Genomic DNA, 13055 nt, shown 5'->3' with positions numbered 1-13055 from the left:
AAACCTTGCCTCTGTCCCCCCAGAATGCCTTTGGTGACCTCTGAAGGAATGTGACCCACTGAATGGAAAACCACTGACTTCCACAAAGGTCCCTGTTGGGTGCTTAAGAGATGCATTGCAGTCTGTTTCAGTTACCAGTTGATAAAACACCTCCCTGTGGTGAAGGAGAAATAAATAAGGCTCCTTTTGGTTCTTACAAAGGTTTCTTCATGATAAAGCTGAAAGAAATCAAGTGTGTTGGTCAGTAATATCGCTGCTGCTTTGCAGTGGTCAGCTGATGCGTATCTGTTGCACTGCGAGCTTTGGCACAAGTGGAGAACCAGAAGGCTCAATCCAGGTTGCAGGCTGGGCAGCACCTTGTGGATGACTTCAGCTAGGCAGCAGCGCCCTGGCATTTGCATACATGTTCCTACACTTAGCCCCTTGACTCACTCTCTGCTGTGAAGCTTACCTTTTGGAAGGTAGTTTCCAAGGAGCCTCCTGCACACATATGGTGGGTGACAAGGGGGTCCCATGGCCTTCTACTGTGCTGACAGTGCTGGGGTAGCTGGGTGGGCTGGGGAACCGGCACAGGGCAGTGTTGTTGGCATTGTTGATGTTGGCATTGGAGCCTGAAGATGAGTAGCTGCTGGGAGTGAAGGTGGAGTCCACCAGCTTCTCGTGAGATGGAGACTCGGTATCTCCCTGGTTGTTGCCAGACTTATTGATGTGCAAAGGTCTCTGGGTGGTGAATGTCTGGGGGAACGCACTCCTGCCATCACTTTGGTAATAGCTGACATGGTTTCCGAACAAGCCTCCAGCTCTCTGTCAGAGAAACAGGAATGATTTTCCCTTTGAGTGAGAAGACGTGCAAGGCCCCTGGTGTTTCCTGCTTAGCCTGTTGTTGAGGAAGAAAATGTGAGGACCAAAGTGTACATGATAGCACTAGTGTTCTCTCTTCTAGAGGATGGTGCACGGACTTTTCTGTCAGAGAGACTAGGTACATACAGGCTGTGAAAGCTTTAGCTTTCTAAGATATTTCAGAGGACCGGCCAGGTGCATAGGTGAGGCAAAGGTGTCTCTACACCTCCCACCAGTCTTAGGAGTGCAGGACGGGGTAGGGATGCAAGAACCAGGTAACTGCTCTCTGGTTTTCACAGTGAGGTTGCAAAGAAACATTTAGACCTGAGAGGGAATTTGAGAAGGGCATCAGAAACTATTAATCACCTGGAGGAACAAGTGAAGAAAGATTTAATGAGCCAGTTATGTACTGTTTAGATGATGAGTAATGAAAGGGACTGGCAGCATCTTTCTGTGATGACAGAAGGAAAATGCCAAAGTAGAGGAAATATTACCAGAGGGGACAGTAACAAAAAACAGGAATAAAATAAGAAAGAAAAGATTTAGGTAATGTGCTCAGAAAATTTCCTCCTTCCATAGGGGCTCTGTTGGGTTCTGCTGTACTTTTTGGGAGGATGCCACTTGTGCCACTGAAAGGAGGAGTGAACAAAACACTGAAGTGTGCTGGGCTGCTGCTCTGCAGACTGTAAGATGGCTGAATTGATCTGTTCATCCTCATTCTGATTTTATTTAGGTTTTATGAGGGAAACTTCCATTGAGAAGAAAATGGGATAAAAACTGTGTAAAGATCTCAGGACCCGGCACTCTGAGTTCACCACCATAGTAGGGGCTAGAAGACAAAGAAGGAGGGCCCAGCTGAAAAACAGAGTGCATAAAAGAGAATGTAGCACTCTGAGCTCAGCTACCAGTCTAGCCTCAGCCTGCAAACTTGTTCAGCACCTACCCGGAAGATATCATCTTCAGAGGCAGCAGAAACAGCTTCTTTCATGGCCTTATCTAGCTCTTCTTCAGCTGTCAGGTCTCCAGAAATTGCTCGTCGGATCTCTGGCCCAATGTCATGAAGTGTGCGCAGGCCAGCCTGCAAAACAGCAAACTATAGAGCTTCATATCTCCGAGTGGGTATATGAGAAATAAAAGCAGTACTATTTTTGCCTAAGCACTGTGAAGCCCTTTTACTTAATATAGCGTCCCCAGCTCCTAGAAAAACACCAACAAATTCTGTTCTTTAATCTCTAGCTTCTCGAAGGAGAAACTCTTAGCAATCCAACCCAGGAATGTTTGTTGCTACTCCCCTGGCTTCATCACAACAGGACACAGACATAAATCCACAGGCCTGACTAAGCAAGTCTGCAGGCTTTCAACTTTGGGTTCTCAGATCTGCAACCAGAAGCCCTAGAGCAGCCACAATTCCAGCTGAACCATGTACTTCATGTCTCTGAGAATCTCTTGTTTTAAATCAGCTGCTTAAATATGGATTTAATAGCTAAACTTCTGGCATCTGGACCTGGACAGTCCTCAAACCCCTCACTGACTGGAATCCATTCCGGGAGTCCATCCAGGGAGGTAAGTTATGGGTATGTCTGTACCTGTGCCTGTGTCACAGCATTTTTTAGCTTGCTGGAACTCCAGATTCACCCTTCTTCCTTGTTGTACACGCAAGGGACATAAATGGTGCTGCTTGTACAGTCAATGGGGCTTTCTCATTCTTACACAGCCTGGCAGTCCACCCAGTGAACATGAAGCACAGGGGTGAAGAGATCCCATGTCTTACAGCCTGATGCCCCAGCTGTTGGATGGCCTGGCATCCAGGTATGCTTTTTGCTCTTCGACTGAATTTGCCTCCTGGCATCAAGCTCTCCCTGACCCTGTTATAGTGATTCCCTTCAGAAAGGGCAGACTGAATGTGGTAATAAGCAAACATCTGCTGGACACTTCATGCCAGTTCTCTCAAACAACCCAAAATTTCAAATATTACCAGCAGATTGATAAACTGTGGATATAGCTCACTTGTGCCTTCCATGTGCAGAGCTAAGGGATGTGGCCTGTGGTACATACGTATTTATTCAAAAAGTTTGATGTGGTAATTCAAGGGGTCTACAAGCTCCTTTTCAGTGGGAATAGCCCATTGCAGCCCCCAGAATGGTTGAGAGGGAAGTGGGGTCAAATGTCTCTAATGTACCACCCCTGTCCATCGTGTGCCCGCTTGTCACCTGCAAGGACAGTGCGTTGCGCTGGGAGGGCTTGCCCACCAGCCCCTGTTCTTTACGTTTCTTGAACTTCCGGAAGTACTCCTGAATCAGAAAAGTGGCATAGAACTTTCCAACGGTCACCTCGTCATCTGCAAAGGGGTATTAAAAAAAATAAATTAAATAAGCAACTGAATTTAAACAGGGTATTTGCTAATGTGAGCCTTGCAATTTGCAGCAGAAACAACAGGCACTGCAATACATCTCTGCTTTTTATGGCATCAGGATGCGGGGCTGAAGGAAGGGATTGCTCCACAGCCAGAGCTTGCTGTAAGTAGTCAGGAGGAGAGGTGCATGTGGCATTTGGATAGACTGGCTCTGCTGGCAGAGAACTCTATAGCTATGTACCTCTGGATGTACATTGTTTATGGTGAAGTGCCTCTAATCTTTGCAATCTCTGGTATTGGTTTACCACATAGGATCTTGCTATAGCAGCAGCCTCCCAGTCTAGGTCAACGCATGCTACTCTGTCTTATGATAGCCTGGGGTAACTCATACTCAGAGTTTGTGCTCACCAACAGCATCTGACTGACCGTCCATCCCAGACCCGATGTAGCTCTCCTCTGCATTGAAATTCTGTCTCTTTGTGCCTAGCAAGGCCGTGAGTGAAGCAAAATGATCACCTCTCTCCAGAAATACAGTCATTGCAATACATACATATTTCACTCGATACAGTCAGTCAGCCAAAATGTGCACAAAGTTTTTGTCCGGGTAGCTCTCCTCCCTTCTCCAAACCCTCTGGAAATTTTATGAGACATAGTCCACTGGTTTCAGAGCAGGCCAAGCAAGGTTCAGGATCTGGCTGCAGCTGTTAACTAACTGCCAAGTCCTGTTTTGTGCTATAACCCCTGGAGCCACCTGGAGGGTCAGTGAAGGCCACATTGGATTCCCAGGCACCTGGAATCCCAAGCCTACCAGGGATGCTGAATAGAACCTACAGCAATCTGTTACACCCATTCAAACTGGCTGAGGTATGTCCCCAGGTACATGAGTCTTTGACAGGTATCATAGTAGAAAGCAGTTATGTGAGTAAAAAAAGTTATATGCCATAATACAGGTAGTTTTGCTAAATACGAAGGGGTTATGAAATGGGGCTACATCCTTAGCTTGAGCATAAGGCCATATTTCTTAGGCAAAGTCCACATCATCCTCCCTGAAGCTACTTTGCTCTGCCTGCTTCCTTTGTACCCAGAAGGCACCAGGTAATGTCCAGGGGAGCAAATGCCTATGAACAAACTGGGGCAAGATCTAGGAATAAAGATTTCTAACTCCTATTTATGCACCTTTTTTCCTTCCCTGTTTTCTCAGCAGTAAGAACACGGTATTTATATTAGTACAGGCAGAAGCAGATCTCAGGCTGGTGAAATACAGATAACAACTTGTAGAAAAAAGTTTGTCCCCTGTATTTTACCTGATGATCATGAGCTGCAGTAGGACATGTCGGGTGGGGAAAAAGACAGATTCAGAGACTGCAACAAGATCCTGCACTCACCGCCTGCGGGGGGCACCACCTGGTCCAGCAGCTTCATACTGGTGCGCTTCCAGATTTTCTTAATTATTGCTCTCAGCTCTTCGTTGGCTTGCTCCAGGTTACCTGCAGGGTGAAAAACATCAGAGACAGGAATTAAGCAGACCCTGCAGAGGAGCAATTTCACGTTTGGCATGGAAATCTTAGGAGGAAAATACCAGAGCATTTTCAATAGTGGAAAATTTTGGGCAAAGAGATGCTCTGACCATTGCTAAAGCCCCCTCACAGTAAGAGGTCTTCTTCCTAAATATGCACAGTCAAGGTAGGAAGGTGACTGTGTTGCTGACTGATAGTGTGCAACAGCCAGAAACAGTAGAACCATGGTGCTACTTCATCCTAAAAAGTAACAATCTCATCCAAAGCTTCAAATTTTAATTGAGATCCAGAGAAGGTTAAACATGATGGGAATAGAGGTCAGTTAATGGGAACAGCTTGGGGAACAGAAATAATTGGTGGTAAGGACACATCTAGAAATCTGAAGACCTCGGCCTGATTGCAGCACTTCCCAAGAATTACCTGTTGCAATCACTGCCTCCCAGCAGATACCAAGTTCTTCACATGGTGCCAAGAGTCTGCCCTGGAGAGTTTGCACAGCACTCTAACAATGCACTACAGGCATGTGCAAGGCTTTCATTACTTGACACAGGGGACTGTCCCAGGGTACTTGTGTTTATTCTCAGAAGAACAGCATAGGCTATAACAAGCCTTTTATGTAACTGTCTGAACTTAGACTCTACATATTCCTGCAAGGGGCTCTGAGCAAAATGAGATATTAATCAAGCCACAGTACCCCTCTGAGAGTGAGTGAAGCAGATTCGGTTTATATCCTTTCCTTCTAGATACCCATTTCCTCACAAACGACTCACCATCAATTTTATTTCTTGATTTATGTACATTCAAACCCCTTATAATTGAAGCTCTCTTCTGACTCTAGGTGTGTGAAACCACTACCTTCTCCTCCTAAAGGTGCTGTTCCTGCAGCTTTTCTTATTGCTCCCCAGCACTAAGGCTCCTCTGTGTGCTGCACAGGGCCCTGCATGGCAGTATCTCTCTTATCAGGATGCAGTGAAAATAGGGACATTGAGTAACTTGCTGAGGATGAACTAGGTAGACAGCATCAAAGGCAGAAATCTGACTCAGGAGGGCCAATTCCAAACTCCTGCCCTAACCACTTACAAGATCCTGCTAAGGCAAGGAAGCAAGCAGATTGAGGCTTTAGGTGATTTCCCAGGGGTTCACTGGCAATGACTCTGAGAGTTCGAGGCTAAGACAGACAAGAAAATTGAGTCCTTTCTGGGTCTCTGTTTCATAAGACATAAGATGTCCTACAGGAGTTGAGGTTGGCTTTTTCCTCAGGAGAGCCTCTTTGGCTACGGTCAAATTCTGTTTAGCACAACATTCAAGGCCTTAACATAATCTTTTAATTTTACCACTTCTTCTGGCTCAGCTGTCAGTATAATCCTGGCACAGTGAGCTAGGATTCTGCTGGTCTCTGCCTTCCCATGCCTGAAATGTAATGCAGCCACTCCTGAGGCAGAGGTGTTTAGCTGTGAATCACAGACCTACACATTCTTTTAGAGCATCTCATTAATATATGAAGCCAGGTTTTGACTCAGGATCAACACCTTTCGTTACAGCAGGTGACAGAGTGCAACAAAGGTTGTACCCCGGAGGCAAACCAAAAATCTTGACTGCTTTCCCCAACTTTATCTGCTGGTCTATGCAGAGCTATATAACAGTCCCTTCACTTTTTATCTGTCTTTAGGCCTACACCACCACTGCCACTACAATATGATGTCAAATCATGCTAATGGAAGCACAGGAGGAATTTTAGTGAGGTGAGATCCTCGAGTTCAAGTTCTTTTGCCTCCCTTGGGTTGGAAGATCAGTGGCAAGAGCAGTCAAAAAGCGCCCCAGCTCTGCGGCCAGTTTGCACAAGGAGAGGCCTCTTTGCCCTTTTTCCTTCCTTGATTGCTGTTTGAGCAGACGATCTAAAACTTTTGAGACCATTGTAAAGAACGTGATAATAACCTGAAATGATACCATGGGAAGCACCAGCTTTCTAGGTAATGGGAAACACTGTTCTCTCCCTAGAAGTTAGTATTCCTCCAAACATCTTTACATTGTTTTTTGTACTGTGTGCTGCATATGAATAACTAGGATCATTTTACACAAGATGCCCTTATTGTTGTATTCCAGCTCAGCACACTTTGGTGTGAGCACCACTCAACTACCTTTGTGCCTTTGCAGTCAGCAAGCTTCTTACCTTCTGTCTTGATCCTCAATGCTGTTCTGACTAACGCAAAGAGAGTGGCATTGAACATGACGGTCCCATCACTGTTCAGTGGCATATTCATGGAGACAAGGCGCTACGGGATAAGGACAAGAAAGAGAACAATCATATTGCCGACACATGGACTGAAGCATGCTCTTCCTTATGCCCTCATGATGCCCTCTAGACCTGCCACCCCTCTTATGAGAGCATCCATGGCATGTGGGTTTAGTTGATTATATAAGTACTTGTTTCCACTGATGGTCCCAACCATGGTGTGTTTGCCCTGGAGTCTCTTCCATTGCTAGATACTCTGTTTTCTTCAATGTTGCTATAATTTTCTAACTTTTGTTTTCCCCATTGAGCATTTGCCCACAGTGTATTGCATGGACAGAGTTTTGTTCCAGACCCCAAACCATTTTGTTTTTTAAATGACACCTTTTTTTCTTATCAGGAGCAACCTGATTTCTTCATACCTCATGAAGCATTTCAAACTTGCCTGTCCTAAAGCTGTGCCTGTTGCAAATGTATGTAAAGAGTGCCAGAATCTTTCTTTTAGGTGACACGCTTGAAGAAAGGGGATTAGCCAAATTGAAAGCCGGTCTGCTTTATCCAGCTGTTCCCCCTCTCCCTTTTAAAACAAGGCTGTGTCTGCCTAGCAGTAATTCTTTAAAGCTATGTAGGACCAAGAGTGAGTGCGAGTACTGTTGCAGCTGCAGTGTGAACTTCAGTGAGACCAAAGACATCTATCCGAGATAGATGTAGCAGAGTTGCCAGATCTTACATCCTTACTTCTGTTTCAGGAGGTAAGAGACACCCGGGACTCGGTTTGAACTCTTATGCTTTCAGGGGGTTGATTTTGTTCAAGCTCTGTCTTCTGCCCCTTTCATGCAACGGGCCTGGTTCGGTACCAAATTGGAGGAAAGGGTGTCATCCCCATCACTACCACGCCAGTCATAGACTTGGGGTTTTGAACCAGGTCAAGACTACGAACAGTTGCTAGACAGCCGACTGCAGGGGATTGGCAGGAGACTGCAGAAGTCATATTTCTGTGTACAGGCCCCAGGCTTTGTATTTTGCTTTGAGGCTGACGTAAAAAGCAACTACAAAGTGTCACATACAAACTCTGGGACCTGTGAGGAGATGAACACAGAACTTCAAGTGAAGGAAGCACGAAGGTTATAAACATGTCATTATTCACTAAAGAGAGTCCTTTTTCATAGCTGAGGTCTCACAACCAAAGAAAGGAGTGAGACATTTTCACAGAACATCTGCCCTTGCCCTTCGTGTGTTGTAATACCACACTCCCCTTGCTGTTGAATACCCATCAGTTATTTAAGCAAGAATGAGAGGTTTCTGGTGCACCACTTAGTCCAAAGAAAATCTCAGAGATATTTTTACTTGCAGCGTTATTTCTGCCTGTCCTAATCTGTCTTGGGAAGTGCGTTTGCTACCGCAAACACACACGTGGCTGATTCAGTGCCCGGTATTTGACAGGTGCAGCTAGCAGGGATGCTCGCTCCCAGCTGGAGAGGGCTGGCGGTGCGCTGCTTTCTGACCAGAGGGCAGCCCGCCTGCCGGTGACCCCCCAGTCCCCGCCGAGGCTGCTGCGACGAGCGGCGCCGGCGGGGGGCCGGGGCACCGTTGCCGGCGCTGCCGCAGCGGGGCAGCAGACGCCGCCGCCGGGGCGGGCGGGGCCAGCGGGGCGGCTCGGCGGGCAGCGGAGCGGCAGGCGGCCCGGCTGCGCGGCAGCGCTTGCTAGAACGTGCCACCGCGGGCTACTCTGCTGCTGTGAGTCCCAGCTCTCCCCAAGCCACAGCGTGCCTTACTTTGCAAGCCACCCGGTGAGGGCAGAGCTTCCCGAAGCCCAGGGGGGGCTGAATCCGCCGGAGCAGCGTCACCACGTCCAAGTGTTTGATCCGTCCCCTGAAGAAGAAAGGACAGTGAGGGTCGCATCCTTACCGTGGGGTGACCTGCTGACCCGTCTGCAGAGTGCAGATGCAGCTACAAGTATCACCGAGGTCCTTCCAGCCCCACGCTGCCACTGCCAGTGGCTCAGACATAGCTTAAGCCTTAAGGTATTATTTCAGGCCTCTTGCATTAGGTACATTCTTCAGGATTTGCCCAGCATTCATATAACTCCTGCTAGTACAGAAAACCTGGCTGTTAGTCATAAACGAGTCAATACTTGCAAGAATCGACTTAGTGTTCCAAATGCTGCAGTTTCTAAGTGTATGAACAGTTTGGGGTCGTCTCCCCACCTGCTCAAAATTTATGGCTGCATATTTACTTGTTGGTCTTAGGGCTGTAACAGGCACAGAGGTGCAAAGGGTCTCTTCTTCCTCCCAGCACTTTACCTGCCATATAAATAGCCCCAAGCTATTTATAATATTATTGATAATTGTTTATGCTTGGGGCTGTCACAAGCCAGTCCAAAACAAAGTGCTGAAACTCTTGCACAGCAGCACTTGGGTTTCTTTTAAGTTCTGTAAATGGCATCTCAAAAGAAGAATTCTCTCACGGAGGGAGAAGAGCTACCAGAGCCAGGGGTGTGGCTTCAACCATGGGATATGGATGAGGAAGAGGAAAAACAGAGCTTCCCATTTATAGATGGGAAGAACAGGCCGTCATCTGGACTGAGTGGCTACCTATTATATGGATTCAGCCACTGCCATCTTGCCTTCAAACAAGCACAAATAGCAGCATCTGTTTTGTTAACAAACAGTATATTTATTAGAATACTGTGCTTATCCCCTATCCATATTAAAAGTCTCTCTGGAAAGTCACCATGGATGGGAAGAAGGGTTTCAATTTACATATCACTCTGATAATGTGACATGGACTCACATATTGCAGAACCTGAGTCCAAATTATCTTGACACTATGTCTCCTAAAGAGATCCGCTTTGAGTTTACGCCAATATCTCTTTCCACAGTTTTTGCATTATGAAGGGGGCTTTGCAATTACAATTGTCAGCTGTACTGTAATGCCATGGGATCTAAATGCACTTTAAGCCTAAGCATGTGTCAAACAGAGCATATAATACTGAATGTCAGTTAAGCCCTTGTGTGAGTTGTTCTTGTGTAAAATCCCTGCAAGTCTGATGTGAATAATCATGCAGACAATGTAACACAGCCATGTGAAGGTACAGGTTCTGATGGACCTGTATGACATATGACAAAATGGAGAGCTGAGCCCAGCAGCTCTACTGTAAATAGAAAGTCAAACTGAAGAGTCACAGCTCAATATCCCAAACACATGCAACAATAAACCAACCCTCTAACCTCCTTTGCTCAATCTCCTGCTGCGCCTCCCTAAACAGTCTGTATCTCCCCCTGACCGAAAGCAAATCAATGTTCTGTCAGGTGACAAAGCAGCTTAAATGCTGAGATTTTTGTGTGTATCCTTGCATTGCTGGCTTACAGACTCACCAGCAATACCTTGTGGAGGCATCTATTTTAGAATTTTTGCAGAAAAAAAAAAGTGTTCCTGCAGGAGAAACATGGCACTTACTGCACTGGGTCTAGAGAACAGAAAATAATGGGCTTGTTCTCCTGAGGAGCTCTGATATCCAGGCTGGGTTACTTACTTGGCTTCAGGGTCATACTCTGCCCAGATTCTTTTAAACTCATCCAGGTGGTGTGGTCCTAAAATGGACCAGTCCCGTGTCAGGTAATCAAAGTTATCCATTATAACAGCTACAAAAAGATTGATGATCTGCAAAAAAGGACAGAGATAACTTGATGAGGCAGGTTAACAATAGACTTTACTGGGTTCTCCACTTAAGGTCTGGATTTGGACTCATAAAACTAGGAAGCCATTGAGCGTGGGTTCTCTGTTTCCACAACAGGAACATCCCAGAGGCAGGATATTCTCAGCTGGTCGCATTTTTCTCTTCCCTACTACAGGGATGAGGCCCAATTTGGCTGAATGCTTAGACTTGCTGTGATGGCTTTTTATTTACCTGTGTCTTTGCCCAGCAGGATGGGTAGTGGTGAGAGAACCTGGAATTTATCCTCTATAGGCAGTGGGGCTGAGATAAATGTCCTTTCTTCTGGCCCAAGACCAAAACTTTCAAAATGTTGCTGCTGTTCACCGAGACAGTTTTGCGCACTGATGCCAGCTGCAGAGCATGTGCTGTTGCTCTGAGCAATGCCGCATTGCCAACATGGAGCAGATGCAAATGGGATATGTGTATTCTCACAGTCATTGCTGCTGGCATGGGAAGAAAAACCTGCTCAGCAGCCAGAAGGAAGGTAGGAGGGAAGGTGGGAAGTGTGGCTGAGGCGTTGCTAGCCTCAGCACAGCCCACAACATGCTAATTTGGTTTTCTCATTGAGGGGGAAGGGGAAAAGTGCTCCTTTGCTGTGTGCAAAGTATTGGGATTGGAAGCAGAGAGCATCCCCCAGAGCTGGAGAGAGGCAGGAATGGCACTGACCAAGGCAGTGATGTCACTGAAAGAGTGCTGCTGGGAAAGACCCCATGGGGGGATTTCCCCTCTTTAAGATCATTCTTCTGCAGTGCAGTGCTGATGGGGAGGCTCAGTCTGACAGAGGTCAGCTTTTGGTTGCTGGGGCAGACTCACCAGGAAGGCACAGAGCATGTAGAAGCTGATGAAATAGAAAACGGCGAAGCTGCTGCCACAAGAGTGATCGGCTTCGGTGGAGTTGGCTGGCTCCGACTCTGGGTCGCACTTCTTGTCTGGGAGACATGCCAGCATGATTTCCTGCCAGGCCTCACCGGTGGCACACCTGGGCATGGCAAAGGGCAAGGGAATACAGCAGTGACTTTCCATGTAAGATGGACTGGCACATCAGCAACCTGTTCCTGCTCCCATGAAGATTAACGGGAATTTTGCCACTGAGGTCTGTTAAGAGCAGGTTAGGCTGATGGCCAGGCTTTGACATACACTGGCATACCCTACTCCTCTTTTTGGCTTTACTGCCACCATCAGCGTGTTATTCTGACTGGCTTTGGCTGGTCTGGGTACAGGGCTGTCACACTCCAACCAGCCAGAGTCATTGAGACCACCTCTTCAGCACCCCTCCCTGGCCCTGCCATACCTGGCCACAGCTGGAGCAGGGTGTTGTGCTATGCTGAGCTGGGCATGGCCAGGCCAAAGCATGAGTTCATGTCCTTTTCCCTGTTAAAATAAGGTGGAAGTCGTACTGGCTAGATTTGAATAAAAGGAAGAGTTTGTGGTGCGTATCAACATTTGAGAGCACTGAAAACTGGCTACCTTCCTTCTGGGTAGGAGGACTTGCCTCCTTCCCCAGCACTGAGTGTTGGCCTGCATCAGCTGGCAGGGTACAAAGATTAACGGACTGATTATTTCATCTGACATAACTCTTAGGCTCCCCTGCTAAGGGACAACATGTTTCTACTCACCTCGTGAGCATGACACGGTAGAAAGAGATAAGCTGTGCCCAAGAGCAGAGGAATTGTGCTCCCAGACTGACACAATCCAGCGCTGTCAGACACCCACCTGAAAAGCAGCAGCACTGCCTGGGGGAAGGTCTGGAAGTTGTTGTTGCGGTTGATTTCTGTGGTATCATTCAGCGCAATTTTACCAAACACCTGGCAGAAAGCAGAGGTCTTTTCAGGTTAGCCCTGCAAAATCCCCAAACCTCTTGCCACCTGTAGCTCTTGGCCTCACCCTAACTCTAATATTTAACCGAATCTGATTTCCTCCTAAAATTGGTTTCCAGAGGTCTTTCATATTTGCTGTCCCTTCCCTTGCTTGTGCTTTATCACCAGAAAAGCATTCATTTTGTAACAAGAGGCATCTTTTGTTAAAACAAGACATCCTTCCTTATTTCAAATGCTGTGAATACATGATACGGGCCCTTATTTTAACAGGCATTCATACGGGGAGGAGGTTCAGCTGAAAAAATCACTAACAAGAAAAGGGTCCTTCCTTCATTGCTTATCTGTCTTCACCAGGAGGAAATGATAGTAAATGACCAGCAGCTGCAAAGTCTTGAGCCTCCAACTCTGTGGGGTGCTTCCCAAAACAATGTAAAGTGTGTTGCCTTGGATCTGGAGATTGTCCAAATGCCTGCCCTTTTAGTAGCCACACTTGTCACCAGCAGGTGTTTCAGCTCCGTTCCCCCCCCGCTGCAGAATGCAGCAGTGCGAATAAGCTGACCAGATTTGCCCAGACAAGGAT

The 13055-nt window shown here is 46.9% G+C and overlaps 1 protein-coding gene across 1 annotated transcript in view; it reads right to left on the bottom strand.

Annotated features, from left to right (window-relative positions):
• Nucleotides 1–13055, bottom strand: part of CACNA1C (calcium voltage-gated channel subunit alpha1 C) — a 486917-nt gene that overhangs the window by 8750 nt on the left and 465112 nt on the right. The window contains exons 36-44 of the mRNA XM_056339744.1: nt 12372–12463; nt 11472–11637; nt 10476–10603; nt 8716–8812; nt 6881–6983; nt 4579–4680; nt 3051–3178; nt 1784–1918; nt 452–804 (exon numbers count right to left, since the gene is read on the bottom strand). Of these exons, the coding sequence (XP_056195719.1) occupies nt 452–804; nt 1784–1918; nt 3051–3178; nt 4579–4680; nt 6881–6983; nt 8716–8812; nt 10476–10603; nt 11472–11637; nt 12372–12463 (1304 nt within the window). The remainder of the gene's footprint in view (nt 1–451; nt 805–1783; nt 1919–3050; nt 3179–4578; nt 4681–6880; nt 6984–8715; nt 8813–10475; nt 10604–11471; nt 11638–12371; nt 12464–13055) is intronic.

Source organism: Falco biarmicus, chromosome 5 (assembly GCF_023638135.1).
Source record: "Falco biarmicus isolate bFalBia1 chromosome 5, bFalBia1.pri, whole genome shotgun sequence".
Taxonomy (NCBI): Eukaryota; Metazoa; Chordata; class Aves; order Falconiformes; family Falconidae; genus Falco; species Falco biarmicus.
The sequence above is the reverse complement of the archived record's forward strand: the minus strand, read 5'-3'. Positions and strand labels throughout refer to the sequence as shown.